This window comes from Amphiprion ocellaris, chromosome 4, assembly GCF_022539595.1.
Source record: "Amphiprion ocellaris isolate individual 3 ecotype Okinawa chromosome 4, ASM2253959v1, whole genome shotgun sequence".
Lineage (NCBI taxonomy): Eukaryota > Metazoa > Chordata > Actinopteri > Pomacentridae > Amphiprion > Amphiprion ocellaris.
In genome coordinates this window covers 2,497,845-2,513,502 of record NC_072769.1, presented here as the reverse complement: position 1 = coordinate 2,513,502, position 15,658 = coordinate 2,497,845, and the positions used below count along the sequence as shown (strand labels likewise).

The following is a 15,658-nucleotide window of genomic DNA, read 5'->3' as shown; positions in this document are numbered from 1 at the left end:
TTGGTAGCTGTAGGTGAAATGTGCTGCCCATAGTAGATGTTACAAATTTTCCAGGTGGCGTTACTGAGCCATTTTAGCTCACACCTATGCAATTCCCCTAATATATAAATTTTTTCGGCAGTCCTGATGTGTGTGCAGAGTTTCACGCATTTTTAAGTATTTTTAGGCCCTCAAAATTGCTCTTTAAGATGCAACAGAAGAAATAAAAGAAGAAGAAACCATAGGGTTTCAATAGGGTCTTCGCAATTTTTGTGCTTGGACCCTACAAGAACAACAAGAAAAAGAAACCTATGGGTTTCAATAGGGTCTTCGCACCATTCGGTGATCGGACCCTAATAAAGGTTGGATTCCCGTCTAGTTTCATGTGTTTTCTTTTGTGTGTTGTGGAATCCACCCTTTAAACATCATTTAAAATCAGTACCAAAAAGCTCCACTGCTGCTGTTTGTTTCTACTCACCCGTCCATGTAGATCTGCGTGTATTTGCCAAAGCGTGATGAGTTGTCATTGCGCACTGTTTTGGCATTCCCAAAAGACTCCAACAGGGGCATGGCCTCTAGGATCTGACCAATCATCACAGACAGAAATGTTATCATTGCTACCTTTACCGGGAATGGAGGTTGTCACGGGAGCAACACAAGATGAGGAACATCTTACCTCGATCTGAAAGCAAATGGCAGATATGACAAAAAAGAAGAGAACAAAGTGTTAGTTTAAATTGCAACCATAAAAAGTTAAGTGTGTCTGCAAGTACATACAAGCAGATACTGGATATCTACCTGTTGTGTGATGTTGCGTTTGTGATGTATGGCTGTCAGGTAACGTAAGACCAGTTTAGTGGCTTCAGTCTTTCCTGACCCACTTTCTCCACTGGAATAACAAAGACCATTAACATGAGCCTTTAACTGCACTTAATTTTCTTTAGTGCTTGTAAATATTCAATCTGGGCAGGAAATCAGTATGGTAAGAACACGGGTGTTGTTAAAACAATAATCTGAGAAAAATAAGAAAAACAAGACTTTTCAACAGCTTTTCATTTTTTTCATGATTTCATCTTTAGAGTTTTGCATAAGTACTGCCCCACCGAAGTGACCACAAGGCAGGGTCGATGTCAGACTGTCTAGACAACATGCTTCTGTCTGAACCTCTTCCCTCAGGCTGGAGATTTAGATTCAAGTTTGGTTCAAGTGCAATAGGAGTAAGAAGTTTCCTGTGCATAAACCTTGCTTAACTTGCATGAGTAATTTTAGCATTGCATTGCTCTATGCAGTGTATATACAGGAAACTTTTTGCATTTTCATTTTTTGTACTTCTGCCTTCAACTGCAAACCAAGTTATATGGCTGACCTATAACAGTGACAGCATTTCATACCTGATCACAATGCACTGGTCCTTTTTGGCATCCATCATGGTGGTATATGAGAGATTAGCAATGGCAAAAAGATGACTGCAACACAACAAAACATCTTTTTCATTAGTGATCTGTACATGTCTGCTGTGTGTGTGTGTGTGTGTGTGTGTGTGAGAGAGAGAGAGAGAAGAAAAGAAGTGGTGGTGAAATCCATAACCAAAATCTCCCCTGGCAACCAACCAATAGGAGTGTAACAGGAGCCTGATACTAACACCTGCCTGCATTTTACACCTTTACTCACCACCATGTTGTATCTCAGAGCACAGCTTATGACACATGTAGACAGATACAGCAGCACAATCACACACAAACACACAGTCCATCAGAGAGTTATATTAATCTTGTCTCTGGAAAGAACTAGAAAGCATTCAGAGAGCTCATAGTTCGACTAAAGCTGCACAATTCTCCAAATGTGTCATTTTACTGAGCCCAAATTTTTAGAAACTCCTAATCAGCATCTGGCCATTCTTTTGTAAAATACACACAGATCATTATGAGTTACATATAGCAGATGCATCCATTAAAGTGCAGGGTTTCCTCTACATTCATTCAGCAGCGGTGACCTGCCCGGAGAACCTGCTGCCGCTGCTGGAAAAAATCCTAGAGGAAACACTGAAGTGTGCTCAGCAGTCTATGAAAAGTGAAAACAACTTATGTCTTAATGTTTATATCTTTTTTAGATGCTCTTCTTATCAACAGAAGAAACAAGACTGAAAACATTACTTTCCTGTTGAATATAAGAAGGATTGAACAGGTGTCACTTACGGAGGGTTCTCACTCAGACCGTGACCTTCATACTGGAGAACCATATCTGTGCCGTAAATGTTGAGCAACTTGTACGGGTTCACGGACACAAGGATGCTGCCAATATAGGTCTGACAGGAGAGAGAAGAAAGTAAACAGATACAGTTGGAAGTGTCGGTGGCATTTCATGGTATCAGTTTGCATATTAGAAATTAAGCATACGTATACAAGCTCCTGGTCGTAGCGTTTCTTCAGGTTCATCAGAACTGTGGTCTCATTCAGCTCGCTGAAGTGAAACAGACAGGAAGTTAAAGCACATATTCCCAAACTGGAGCAGCATTCCCACATTTTCTGACATCCAGTATTAATTACTTTTCAAAGGTAGTCATGATCTTTCTGATTTCTTAAAAGCTGCCAGTGAAGTTAGACAAATATCTAATGCAATGGTTCCCTCAAGTAATGAAGTGATGATAGTTTGACACAGATCTGCAGAAATGCTGTGTTGCATTTTCATAAAATACTCATACTTAACAGACATAATGATAACATTTTCTTTCTGAACTCCACCAGTTTTTGAAGACTTACAAGGCCTGCAGGCACAGTGGGACGCACGAAGCAAAATGCCGCTTGAAGAAAGTGCCATGAAATGAACTGTGCTGCTATGTGCAACAAAATGCTTGTGAGGGTGTGACATGAGCGAATGGGCAGTGAGGCAGTTTGCTAATACTGGATTATGCTTACGGGAGCTGTGTCATGTCCTCCATTCCCTCCGCCCAGCGTTTAACCCTGTGGCCTGTTGTAGGCATGCTTAAAATAGAGAAGATCTGGACACAAACACATAATGGCATGTAATTACTCCAACACTGGCGAGTAGCATTGCCAAAGCTTGAGGCATATTGTCAACACTTGATGCAGAGCTGTTGTAAAATATGCAGATTCTCTTGTTTGTGAACTCTACAGGAAAATCATTTTGTGGGCCACCCAGCTTGTAGGCTTCATAGTTATTGCTCACACACTGTCTATAATTCACTCATTCCTATTCCAATTTAGAGTCTGTTCTGAAAATTATTGTATTTGATGATTGAATGTTCTTATTCATTGTAATACTGTGTGATGTTTGCTACAAGGGGAACAAGGACACAAGCTGCTTGCACAGGAGTTTGAAGGATAAGAAACCAGTCCTAACCATCTGCCTGTAGCAACCTAGAGTTAACACATACCGAGATGTGTAACTCATGTTTATGTGTCTGTATAAAAACTGTGCTATTTTCACCCTTCACCAGTCATTTGCCCAGACTGTGTGCTGTGCATGTTGATTCCTTGCACAAGTAAAACTTTGCTTTGACTTGAGAGATGATTCTGAGTATTAATTTGGAGAAGTCAGGTCTCCACTGAAGGATTCTCTTGACAGTGTCCACAACAACAGTCACAAATTAAAAAAGATCATAAATCCTCCTACAAATGGGTAAGTGTTGCCTTTGTAGACACATACCAGTTAACACAGGATTTCATACCTTGTCATACCAGCTTTGACCTGGTGCTGCCTCTCTGTCAGGAGTCCAGTATGGATCCTGAGGCTGTCCGTCCACAACTCGAGGTGTAAGTGAATATCCTTCTAACACCCCATCTTCTCTGTACATGGACCACTTAGACAAATTCTGGACTGTCCCATGTGGTAAAACCCTCTCAGCTGCCCAAACATCCTCCCCTCCTTCCCCACCTCCTTGGGCATTCCTGGCCCAGTGGCCTGAACGTGGCCCATATGGAGGAATCACAGCATAGCGATTGTCCTCACCCTGCAGTTCTTTTGGCACCGAGTATGAGGCATAACGGAGGTGCTGGTTTTGGATGGCGTCAGACAGGCTTGGGTTGTGGAACCGACGTGTGAGAAGAGACTTCTCAGGCAGCCTGTGAACAATACATGGTTTTACTACTTCGGCAAATTATGACGCTTAAATAGCTCTGTGTAATTCTGTCAATGTAATTTCAATTGCAATGCACATGTCTTGTCCACGAGCTTTCATATGGGATCAAGAATCTTTGAGAACCTCTGAAACTTTAACGTGCATTTTAAGTGGATGAACTGGGGACACAGTTACTTAGTCCAAGATGTAAATCAGTCTGTCAGGCTGAACATTAGGGGTGTAAGTGTAAACAAAAGTTACAGCAGAGAAAGCAGACAAATGAAAAACACTGTTTAAATTCATTTTCAAAAACACAAAATTTTGTGATTTATTGCCTAAATTCTTATGGTAAAAATACAAGTATTCAGACGTTGCACACTGTCAAAAACAAAATATTGAAATGTTCACTCTCAAGTAGGGAATGAATCTAATTAAAAATGTTAATTAACATAAAAGCAACATATTCATAATCATTAAGCCCAGCAGTACAGCTTCAACTTTAAAAATTGCACAGAGTAACACCACCGTTCTTTATTTTCTCAACATGGAGGACATAATTATCTTGTTTAAAAAAACAACTTTGTCTTTGGACAAAAGTGACCGAGGGTTTAGCATTTACACTCAGCAGGAGCGCCACATGGTTGTCAGTCATTGACCTGCGGAGTGTAAGAAGAGAAGTCGCAGGTTGTGGCCGCCCTAGAAGGCCAATTAAAACTCAAATTCTAGCTCAACGTGTAGTGTGAGTTAACACATTGTACATGTTTAATGAGATTGGCACAGTGTCTGCCCAGCTTTCAGGGCTAACCCTGGTAGCATGCTATAGCTGATGGCCAATATCTCATCTACTGCTGTGATGCTTCCGGTGAAATTCTTAGCCAAGAGGTTTCTTTCTCGAAGCACAAGTATATTGCCATGAATACTATATATTTCTGACAGTAATTTTTTTCAATGTGTCAAACTGAGAGGATTTCATACTGAACTGACTGTTGTGTACAAGAGGGTTCAGGATGAATACGCATACTGTTACACCCCCAGTGAACATTGCTCAATAGTGAAATTTCTGCTTTAAGATGCAAAGGACTGTCTACAGTCCTTTGGAGACAAACAATCTGGTTTTGTTTCTGGGATGAGTTTAGTTAGTTTTTTTTTCTACATTGGTAAAAAATTAATGTTCAGATAGTGGCTTGATTTCTTAACAGGTAATTCTGTGCAAATGCTAACAGACTTGCTGTCTGTTAGGTGATTTGTCTTAACTTCCATTAATAGTGCAGTTTCCTACCTGTAATTGACACCATGTAAGTCCTCCTTCTGCAGCGCAGAGGCAAGGTTGGGAGGGGTGGGTTTAGGCACACCTGACAGTACAGAGTTGTCTGACAGATGATAGAGACCTGCAGAACGAAGTGCCTGGTTTTGCCTTAGAGCAGCTGCTAGGTTAGGAGATGATGGCGTCTGGCCAGGGATAACCAGGGAACCGTCAGCGAGCTGATATGTTGCATTACGAAGGTTCTCATTCAGAAGAGCCTAGAGATGGCAGGAGAAAGACACCAGGTACCTTTTCAAGACCGTGATGACTATAATTCACTTAAATGTGCAAACTACTATTGTACAGTTCACTTAGGCTGGAATGCTATGCTTGACTTTAAACAAACATGGGGACCCAGTTACTGAAAACAGACAAAATAAAACAAAAAAGATACTGCAGCAAAGTTAAACTATAGTACAGGTACATACTTTAGACAGGTCAGGGCCAACTGGTTTCCGTGGGTCAATGATGATGGTTCCATCAGGCAGGGTGTAGGACACACCCTTTAGATAGGGATTCTGCAGGGCAGCTGCCAGGTTAGGGCTCTTTGGTTTCCTTGGGTCCACGATAATAGTTCCATCTGGGAGGGTGTATGAAGCTCCTTTCAAGGCTGCATTGTTGAGAGCCTAAGGATTATAACAGCTGGTTTCAGTTAAGGATGCCCTGTGATGTTATTAATTCAGTGCAATTTAATTACTCTCTAGTGAATTAAAGCAGCAGCTTAGGTTACTAGCTGTGATTAGCAAAACTAAAGCTATGTGCACTTGCCTATGTACACAAACCATACTACTTGAGGGAGAAGGAGCGGAAGATAATGCACACATACTTCTGAATCCACAGCTAACCTTAGCAAGGTTTGGTGATACAGGTACATTGGGGTCTTGAACGCCCTCTGGAAGTGTAAAGGAGGCACTCCGCAGTGCAGAGTTCTGAAGGGCGTTGGATAGGTTTGGAGAGACAGGCTTCCGTGGATCAATGATGATAGTGCCATCTGGCAGGGTGTAAGATGCACTTTTTAGGTAAGGGTTTTGAAGTGCTGCTGCAAGGTTTGGCGACTTTTGTTTTTTAGGGTCTATCACAATTGTCCCATCAGGAAGAGAGTAGGAGGCTTCACGCAAGAGCGGGTTGTTTAGGGCCTTAGCCAGGTTTGGGGAAATGGTTTGCTGAATGAGCACACATAACAAAGTGAGCAAAATATTCATTAGTTTTAACTAATACATGGTTAAGAATGGTAACAGTACACAGAAGAAAGGTTTACTGCAATGAATTACAAATTCAATTAAAGGACTGTGAGTCATGGGTTACTTGCTGTCTGGGATCTATAATGGTGCCATCAGGAAGAGTATATGTTGCAGACTTGACATCCTGGTTCTGAAGAGCTCTGGAAAGGTTGGGAGACATTGGCTTCTGGGGCACTCGAGGGTCCTATGTAGGTAGGGTTACAGAGTCATATTATTATTGTACTAATACAGTTACTATTGCTCTAGACAAACATAAATGGGAAAGTAAGAATGACACACTCTTTTTATACCGACCCTAATAACTGATCCATCAGGCAGGGTATATGAGGCTCCACGGACTTGTTGGTTTTGCAATGCGCTGCCAAGCAAAGGGGAGGAGCGTGGATCTGCGTAAGGTGACACCAAGGTTCCATCGGGCAACCGGTATGATGCCTGCATTAACTGTGGGTTTCGCAGGGCACTTCCTAACATTGGTGAAGAGGGTGGTTGAGGCCCATATGGGGACCGTCTCATTTGCATAGGTGTCTGATAAGATGCTTGGCGAAGGATTGAGCTCTGCTGAAGAGCACTGTGGAGCTGAGGCCCAGCTGGTGCATAAGGGTTACGACGTTGCATCATAGGGGATCTTAAAGCTGAGACATTCTGCAAACCAGATCGGTTTTGCAGTGCATCGTGGAGCAGTGGTGCTGGGCCAGGCTCAGAGATATAATCATATGGAGTAACAACAGTTGGCCCATATGGTGAACGGAGCTGTGGAGTCTGATAAGAAGCCATGCCTCTTAGTGCCTGACCATGTCGCATAGCTCCAGAGAGTATTGGAGTAGAAGGTACAGATTGGGTATATGGTGACTGAGGTCTCTGAAGAGGAGACACATAGGATGCATCTCTTACTGCTTGGTTTTGCAGAGCACCAGATAGCACTGGGGAAGAGGGGGGCAAAGGCTGCTCATAAGGTGACACTGGCCTATGTAAAGGGGAAGCAAAAGACGCATCTCGTATAGAGTGATTCTGCAGAGCACCAGACAGTGCGGGAGATGAAGGGGCCATAGGTTGCTCATAAGGAGACATTGGTCTCTGCAGCAAAGGAACATAGGATGCATCCCGAATTACCTGGTTTTGTATTGCACCAGACAGTGTAGGAGATAAGGGAACATAAGGTTCTATTAATTCTGTACCCATGCCATCTATACCTACCATTTGGGCTGACCCTGGTCCAAGGGTGGAAGAGTAAGATGCCTGTCGGATAACCTGGTTCTGTAAAGCACCAGATAGCATGGGAGAAGAGGGAACGACAAACTGTTGTGGCTGATCAGTGTAAGGATCAGCATATTGTCCAGACACATAAGGTTCTGATTTATAAGTAGGTGGATGGACAGCACGAGGGGGCAGTTGAGGGGAGGACTGACGAGAAAGTCGAGGAGAGAGGTGTGGGGATGCAGGATGTGGCATATGTTTAAGAGAGAGTTGTGGGGAGGCAGTAGGCATCCTTCTTAAGGACTGCTGGGCCATTAGGGGGCGTCCTCGAGCGATTGGACGTGGGGGAAGTCTGCCAGATTCCCTCCTCTTCGGGGGAGCACGATGGACCATGTGAGGTGAGTGGAAAGGAGAGGAGTTAAGGGAGGAGTCAACTGTAAGAACAGAAGACCTATTACTTCTTACAGAGAAGGCACGGAATGGCCGCACATTCTGGGTCGGTGGAGGCACTGGACGCCCTCGAAGACCCATAGGAGAGGGCCTAACAGTGCCTAAAGGAACATTTCCCCCAAATCTAGGCCTGGCCAATGGTGTGGGGTCCCTGAGAAGCCAAGTTGATCTTCGAGACAGGGTTGGAGATGATGGTGCAGGCCTGGGCCCTACAGGGGATAAACTAGAGCGAGATGGGGAAGGAGAGGGAGATGGTCTTCTGCTGAGCCATGGAGAGTGAGGGGGGGATGCATGACCAGGGGAGAGAGGAGGGGAGGGAGACCTATGTATCTTTCTCCCTACAAATGGGCTGCGGGCAGGAGTGGGTGATGGTGAGGGACTTGACCTCCTCATTGAAGCACGAGGTGACGGAGGTGGAGTGCATTGTCTCATTGATGCTCTTGGTGAGTGTGGAGGACTACGTTGAATCACTGAGGTACGGGGAGAGCGGGTGGTTGAGGGTCCTTGAGCCAGGGGAGACGGTGATCTTTGAGGTGGCATTCTGCGACGAGCGAGTGGGGAGGCCATAGGGGAGGAAGGAGGTGACATCCGTCTTGACATAACAGAGCGTTGTCTTTGGGCATTAATGAATCCACTCCTCATTGATGGTTGTGGGGAGGGTCTGTGTCTCTGAGCAAGCATAGGAGAGGGTATCGGGGAAGCCATTGCAGAAGGATGCCGTTGCATCTGTGGGGAGGGCATGATAACAGAATGGCGGGATGGAGTTGGAGAGGGTTGCAGGCGCCGTGCAGGAAGGGGGGACATGCTTGCTTGCTTAATAATCATGGCAGTTGGAGTAGGGATTGATGGTAGTCCATAACCCTGCTGCGAAATCATCATTGGGTCGATCATCATTTGCTGCTGTTAAAAACAAAATAGTGTATGATAAATGGAAACTAGAAAAATCTAAGAAGCTTAAAGATGCAGTTATTGTCTACGAGTGACAGTGAATGGAATACTATTGTGTACCTAACTATTTTAATAAACCAAATATTTATTACCATGCTGCTGAGAAATACTTCATAGTTGACTAGTCAAGCATTATTTTTTCAGACATCTGTAGAAGGTGCAACTCTTCCATTGCCACACATTGTATAACCACGATCCACAGGCCAACTGAAGCTCAAAAGGATCCTCATAATCTGCTGCAGCTTGTTAGCAGTTGGTTCCTGAAGTGAGCTGGATGTCAGGTGTGTTGTGTCAAAAATGAATTTAAAGAATACTCCAGCTTCACAGGTATTAAACCAATACTCTGTTCTCCAACTTTTTCTTTCCTTTCAACTCATAGATACAGTGAGTGATTGAGGAGAAAATTAGAAATAAAAAGTTTAATGATTAGATGGTTTTAAAAGATAACTTGGAGATCTTCTAACCTGCAAGAATATCCACTGATTATTCCTATTTAACAGTATATTATGTATGTTTTAGTTACTCCAGCACTACTGTCATTCATTACGTTGCACTATGGTTTTAGATTTCATTATTTGAGAGGTACCAATGTCGAGCAAGATTTTCTTTGTTAGAGATACAGTGTCTTTCCACATCGGTTGGGATTTCTTAAAACAAGGCATGTAACTCACTCCAGCTCTGAAGAGTATGGTTACACAGAATTAATGACACAGCACAGCTAGAATTACCTGTGGTGAAATCAGTTGTGGAGACATCATCTGTTGCTGCGGCATCATCTGCTCTTGTGGTGACATTATTTGCTGTGCCATCATCTGCTCTTGTGCCGACATCATTTGCTGGGGCAACATCTGTTGCCCCATCATTTGCTGGGGCAACATCTGTTGCCCCATCATTTGCTGGGGCAACATCTGTTGCTGTAGTGACATCATTTGTTGCTGGGGTGTCAAAATCTGTGATGGCATCATTTGGGGGGACATGTTTTGCTCTTGTAACACTATCTGCTGCTGTGGTGGCATCATTTGAGGGGGTATCATCATTGGTTCTTGGGGGGGCAACATAGTTTGCTGTGGGGACATCATCATTTGTTGCTGAGGAGGCATCGTCATTTGTTGTTGCTGTGACATTGCCATTTGCTGCTGTAATGATATCATGTCACCAGGTTGACCCAGTGCAAGAGGAAACTGGTCTTCATACTGGATTTCTGACATGTCTTCAAATTCTGGATCTGGTGGCAAAGTAGGGGGAGGAGGCAAGGGAACATCTAGACGCTCTTTCCCAAACAGACGCACCTGAGGTCTAGGAACTCTGAATGTCACATCCCCTCCCTGAACTCCACCAGTATCATACCCAAATTGATCCAACTGTCCTGCATACTGGTCCCCAAACAGTCCCTGTGGTTGACCTAGTCCTTGCCCTCCTAAGCCAAATATCTGCTGGCCTCCTGGTTGGAATCCAACTGTCTGCTGGGAGCTGAAGTCTTGGTAGGGCATGCCAGCATCGCTATAGCTAAGTTGATAGTGTGGTGATAAAACACCTTGCATTCTCATACCTGCTGCATAAGGGTTCTCATAAGAGCCTTCCTGTCCATTGTCATAGTAACCCATTTGACCATCTCCATAGTAAACTGCTTGACCGTTTTCATCATAGTAACCATGAGCCTGAGGGTCAAGGAATCCATCTACCTCTCCTCCATACATGTGGTCCTCACTCATTTGTGCATAGTAGTCCAGACCCTCCTCACCATACATTGCCTGTTGTTGTTGTCGTTGGTAATCATAGTAATCAGTTTCCTGGTTGTCATAGTAACCTTGGGCAGGGGAATAAGGGTTATAGTAATCCCCCATGCCCTCATCATAAAGACCACCCTCATAATATTCTGCATTTGGATCATACAGTCCTTCTTCTTCATAGTAACCCAGGTCCTGATAGTCTTCTCCCGCTGCCCTATTGTCATAGTAATTAAACTGACCCTCATCTCCATAACCATCATCATACCCTCCATACCCTTTCTGGTGGCCTGAATGACCATATCCATACATGTCCTCTCCATGTTCATAACCATCGTTAAGGTAACCATGGAGGTGACCTCTGGAGCTAACTTGTCGGCTATGTGCCCTACGCCCACCCCAGCCATGATGTCCTGAATTTCCTCGCATTTTGGTGGATAGGAAGCGCTTGGTCAGCCAATTAGTTGCAGCCGCAACTTTACCCAGTAGCATGCTTCTGTTCTTGAAGTCATCAGCAGGCCCGTCACCATCCTTTTTTCCAAACAAACCTTTGAAGAAACCCTTCTTCTCATTTGATTCTTTCCCTCCCCCTAGACGAAGCAGCATATAGGTTGGCTTCTTCCCACCATTTGCTGCTTCCTTGTCTTTGGCCTCTTTCTCCTTTTTCCTCTTTTTGCTGGCCTTAAATCTCATCATAAATCGAGATGTGTTCTTCAGCATAGACTTCCGCCGTTTCTTTTTAGCAAGTCGGGTCTTTCTCTTCCCTAAACCCAAGAACAAACGTGATGTACTTTTCAGCTTCTTCCTGCTGTTTCTGCGCCTTTTGAAACCAGAAAACTTCATGAACATCCTCGACATGTTCTTCAGACCTTTCTTTGGAATGTCCTTTATTGGAATCTGTGGAGCTTCTTCTTTCTTTTTGCCTTTTTTCTTTTTTGTATCAGCATCAGATTTCCCTCCTTTATAGTGGCGGTCATCTTTGGATTTTTTCTTGGATTTGCCATAATCCTCTTCATCCTCGTCATCCTCTTCTTCATCCTCATCCTCTTCTTCATCCTCCTCTGAGTCTTCCCCACGTCTAGACTTTCCTCCTTTCTTTCCTTTAGCTCCCTTGCCTCCTCGTCCCTTCCCTCTCCTGTCATCCTCGGAGTCTTCCACATCCTCATCACTGAAATCTTCATCCTCTTCCTCGTCACTCAGGAGCTCCTCCTCTTCTTCTTCAGACTCTACTTTTTTACCTTTACCTTTGTCTTTTCCCTTCTTTCCATCATCCTTCCCCTTGGATAGCTCCTCTTTTCCCTTCTTTCCCCCTTTATCATCTTTTCCCCCTTTCTTATCATCTTTTCCACCTTTCTTATCATCTTTTCCGACTTTCTTATCATCCTTGCCGGTTTTCTTATCATCTTTTCCTCCCTTCTTGTCCTCCTTCCCCTTCTTTTCCTCCTCTTTCTTTTTCTCTGGTTCAGGTTTTCCACCCTTCTTTACATCCTTTTTGGCATCTTTCTTTCCAGGCATTTTGATGAGTGGCTAGGAGCACACCATGCCGTCTCTACAGGATGCAATGCAGTTAACCTTCAAACACACAAATGCAGAGATATTACATATACAGTGGTTTGAAGGCAATGCTAGAATTGGATTTTAAGTGAAACAAAAATCTGACCTTTAAATGATTCCTTGTTCAGATATGCCTGCTTGACTTTGTGCCAGGACTACATGCAGGTTCAGTGTCTGTATAATGACACTTGGCCAACGCAGTTCTACACTGGTCCCCATGAAGACTTCTGTCTAGATAAACATAACAATTCTTAACCCCTCCACACACACACACACACACACACACATAGAAGCATGTACACACACACAAATATACAAGCATTGTTCACTCTGACATTTTATATCTCTGCTCCATTCAGGAGCAGTACGAAAACTCAAAACTCATGGCTAAGCACCACAAACTGTCTTATATATATCAGGTTCGACTACTACCTTATCCAGAGATCTCAAAGCTGCTACTAAATCCCACTTTGCTGCTCCAGAACCCACACAGAGTTCTTTGACTTTTAGAGCTCTGACGTATTTGTAATGCATGCAGATAACCCAGAAATGTTCAATTTCTATCCATCAGTCTCTTATTTGAGAGTTCTGATCTCTGCATAGATATAACAGAAGATTGCAAAACTCAACCCCTCAATGCCCAGCTCAACAGTGGGCTAGGGGGTCAGTGGGTTTAAGAAGTCTGAGCTCTAAACACCTTCTCTAAATCTAAATTTGCCTTTGTATGCACAGCATGGTGAAGCTCAACCCCACAGCAAGCTCTCACAGGATATTTTACTGTGTTGGATTTGCTTATTTCCATCACAGTATGATCCCCACAGCATTTGCTGTCTGTAAAAATGGATGCAAGCATTGAAAACACACAAACAAACGTGCAGCTGTTTCTCCAGCTCAAGCTCTATGGTCCAGTCTCTCTCCTGGAGAAAGCAACACAGAATTCATTCATCAGGACAGCATTCCATCATATTCACCTCTGCTGCAATGACAAATGGAACAAAAGAGGAAGTGCTGTGTTCGTGGCCTGCAATCTTCAAAATTTCTTTGCGTCGCACTCGCCGGTTATCTTCTTTAGCAGTTAAAAAAAAAACACTATGCCAGTGTCCCTAGGTCACAGAGCTTCTTCATTTGACCTACTCTGTCCTCTGTCCAACACATTCACTCACTCAACTCGACACTGTTCACACTGGCCTCCTCAGAGTGTGTGACGGCGAGAGTGTGTGCACGCGAGTAAATGTGTGTGTGAGGATGAAAGAGAGATTAGTCACCCCTTCATGTGTGTGTTTGCGTGTGCATATGTATGTGAATGTGCGTATTCGTGTGTTTGAAGAACTCCTTGTGGCAGCTTGTAGAAGGAGTCTTAATTTGTCATCTGGCTCGACAGGTGAAACTGGAGATCTCTGGGTGGCTGAGGGGGCGGGGCATAAATAATACAAAAGGTTGAGAGAGAGCAAGAGAGAAGAAAGAAAGAAAGAAAGAAAGAAAGAAAGAAAGACACATGCTGCAGAAGATGGATAATCCTGAATGGCAGCAGGACGTCATCAAACCCCGAAATACCCAATAATCAACATCCTCAAATTTCTACACTGGTGCATGAGAAGACACACATTAAGGCCATCTGATCTTAAATCTACTTTTTCCAGAGTAACAAATGCTATCAGGTGTGTTTGTATGAGTGAAGATCTGAAGATAATATTATATTTAAACAAGCTGTTGCATATGTGTAAATGAGCAATGTAGGCATCCTACTTTCACATACATAACAGCAGGAGAAGGAGCAGAGGCAGGAGAAACACCCACTAGTTAGATATATGACGTCTTCCCTCCGAGTATCAATGACAGAGGAATGACTCTCACAAACACACATACGAAGCCAGTGACGGATCAGTAACAGGCCTGTGATTATTAGTGCCATCAACCAAATTATTCCTCTTCCAGAGGGAACGGGTCAGATTTCCAGATCTGTCCTGCAACAGGGTAAAGGTGTTGGGTTGCCATATCATGATCTTTTGGTCTTCGCATGTAAGTCTATCTGATCAGAGCACATGCAGAGTATGTGTGTGTGCAGTGCATTCATAAAGACGTCTTTGAGGGGGTGCACGTGTGCATTAAAAAGACTGGAGAGTGCAATGAAAGAGTGTTTTTCCCTGGATTTCCCACAGTTTGTCTCCATGTGCCTTTGAAAGGGAATGAAAAGACCCTATCAAATGCTAAAAAGCTCTGAGTTGCAGCCAGTCTCCCTCTTCCCCAAGCAATCACTGCTGGCAGGTGGTCCTCCTTCTTTTGATAGAATTTGTAGAGGAGAGAAAACAGAGGGAAACTAGGATACATGCCCGGCAGGAAAAAAAGCAGACTTTTAACAAAGGTGGACTTGATGAGGCTCATCAAAAGCATTCAGGTCCTGAGGGGGAAGCAGCAGACCATCTTTGTCACTTTTACATGCGCGTGCGCATGCATGCACGCACACACAGTAATCTGCTGCTATCTAGTGGAGCAACATTACATCTGCAGCACTCCTAATAGTTTGATTGGATCAGGTGAGTTTACAGGCCTGCAGCAGGAAGGGTGCAAAACATACAGCAATTACCTGACAATTCTGCAAGTTTTTCTTTTTTTCTGGATTAAAATAGTCTCATAATGAGTGGCTCAGAGACTCATCAGGCAATCCAACTGATGAGAAACAATTAGCTTGCAGGAGGAGAGGCAGGCTAGGTAAAGAAAGAAGAGGGAGAATGGGTTTATCTATGCTCCCGCAATACCTACCTTTCCTCCGGCACACCCAACTTATAGAAGTCCTCAAGTTACTGGAGCTCCATAGTCACGTTTCCCCATTTTCTAACCGGGCAAACTAGGAAGAAAAACACTAACAAGTCTCCTTTACATGTCCTTAATCCTAACCACTCACATAGCCCCGTGCCTTTCTGCTCCTCTGGCCGGGCTCAGAGCAGCAGGGGTCGGTCAGGAGGGAGGGGAAGTGTGCCACCGGCCGGGAGCCTAGGATGAATATTTAACGACTGCTATTCTTCAGCGGCCGTCCGTGGGCTTCAGTTCCACACTCTCCGGTGAGAAGTGACGAGCTCCGCGGGTGGGCAGCTCCGGTCACACACACTCATGTATGTAGTGGTAAATAAACAAGGTAGGTGCACTTAGGCCACACTGAAGTGATAATTATTAAAAGTAGTAACCA

General features: G+C 44.0%; 1 protein-coding gene across 1 annotated transcript in view; it reads right to left on the bottom strand.

Moving 5' to 3' along the window:
* The window catches only part of myo15ab (myosin XVAb), a 110,912-nt gene extending 97,289 nt beyond the window's left edge, over window positions 1-13,623 (bottom strand). Inside the window, exons 1-16 of the mRNA XM_055009995.1 lie at window positions 13,446-13,623; window positions 12,581-12,705; window positions 9,922-12,492; window positions 6,896-9,145; window positions 6,666-6,785; window positions 6,206-6,523; window positions 5,789-5,986; window positions 5,337-5,578; window positions 3,668-4,061; window positions 2,895-2,977; window positions 2,376-2,439; window positions 2,175-2,284; window positions 1,371-1,445; window positions 778-868; window positions 656-661; window positions 458-561 (exon numbers count right to left, since the gene is read on the bottom strand). Coding sequence (XP_054865970.1) covers window positions 458-561; window positions 656-661; window positions 778-868; window positions 1,371-1,445; window positions 2,175-2,284; window positions 2,376-2,439; window positions 2,895-2,977; window positions 3,668-4,061; window positions 5,337-5,578; window positions 5,789-5,986; window positions 6,206-6,523; window positions 6,666-6,785; window positions 6,896-9,145; window positions 9,922-12,435 — 6,569 coding nt within the window. The 5' untranslated portion in view covers window positions 12,436-12,492; window positions 12,581-12,705; window positions 13,446-13,623. The remainder of the gene's footprint in view (window positions 1-457; window positions 562-655; window positions 662-777; window positions 869-1,370; window positions 1,446-2,174; window positions 2,285-2,375; window positions 2,440-2,894; window positions 2,978-3,667; window positions 4,062-5,336; window positions 5,579-5,788; window positions 5,987-6,205; window positions 6,524-6,665; window positions 6,786-6,895; window positions 9,146-9,921; window positions 12,493-12,580; window positions 12,706-13,445) is intronic.
* Window positions 13,624-15,658: the final 2,035 nt, after the last annotated feature.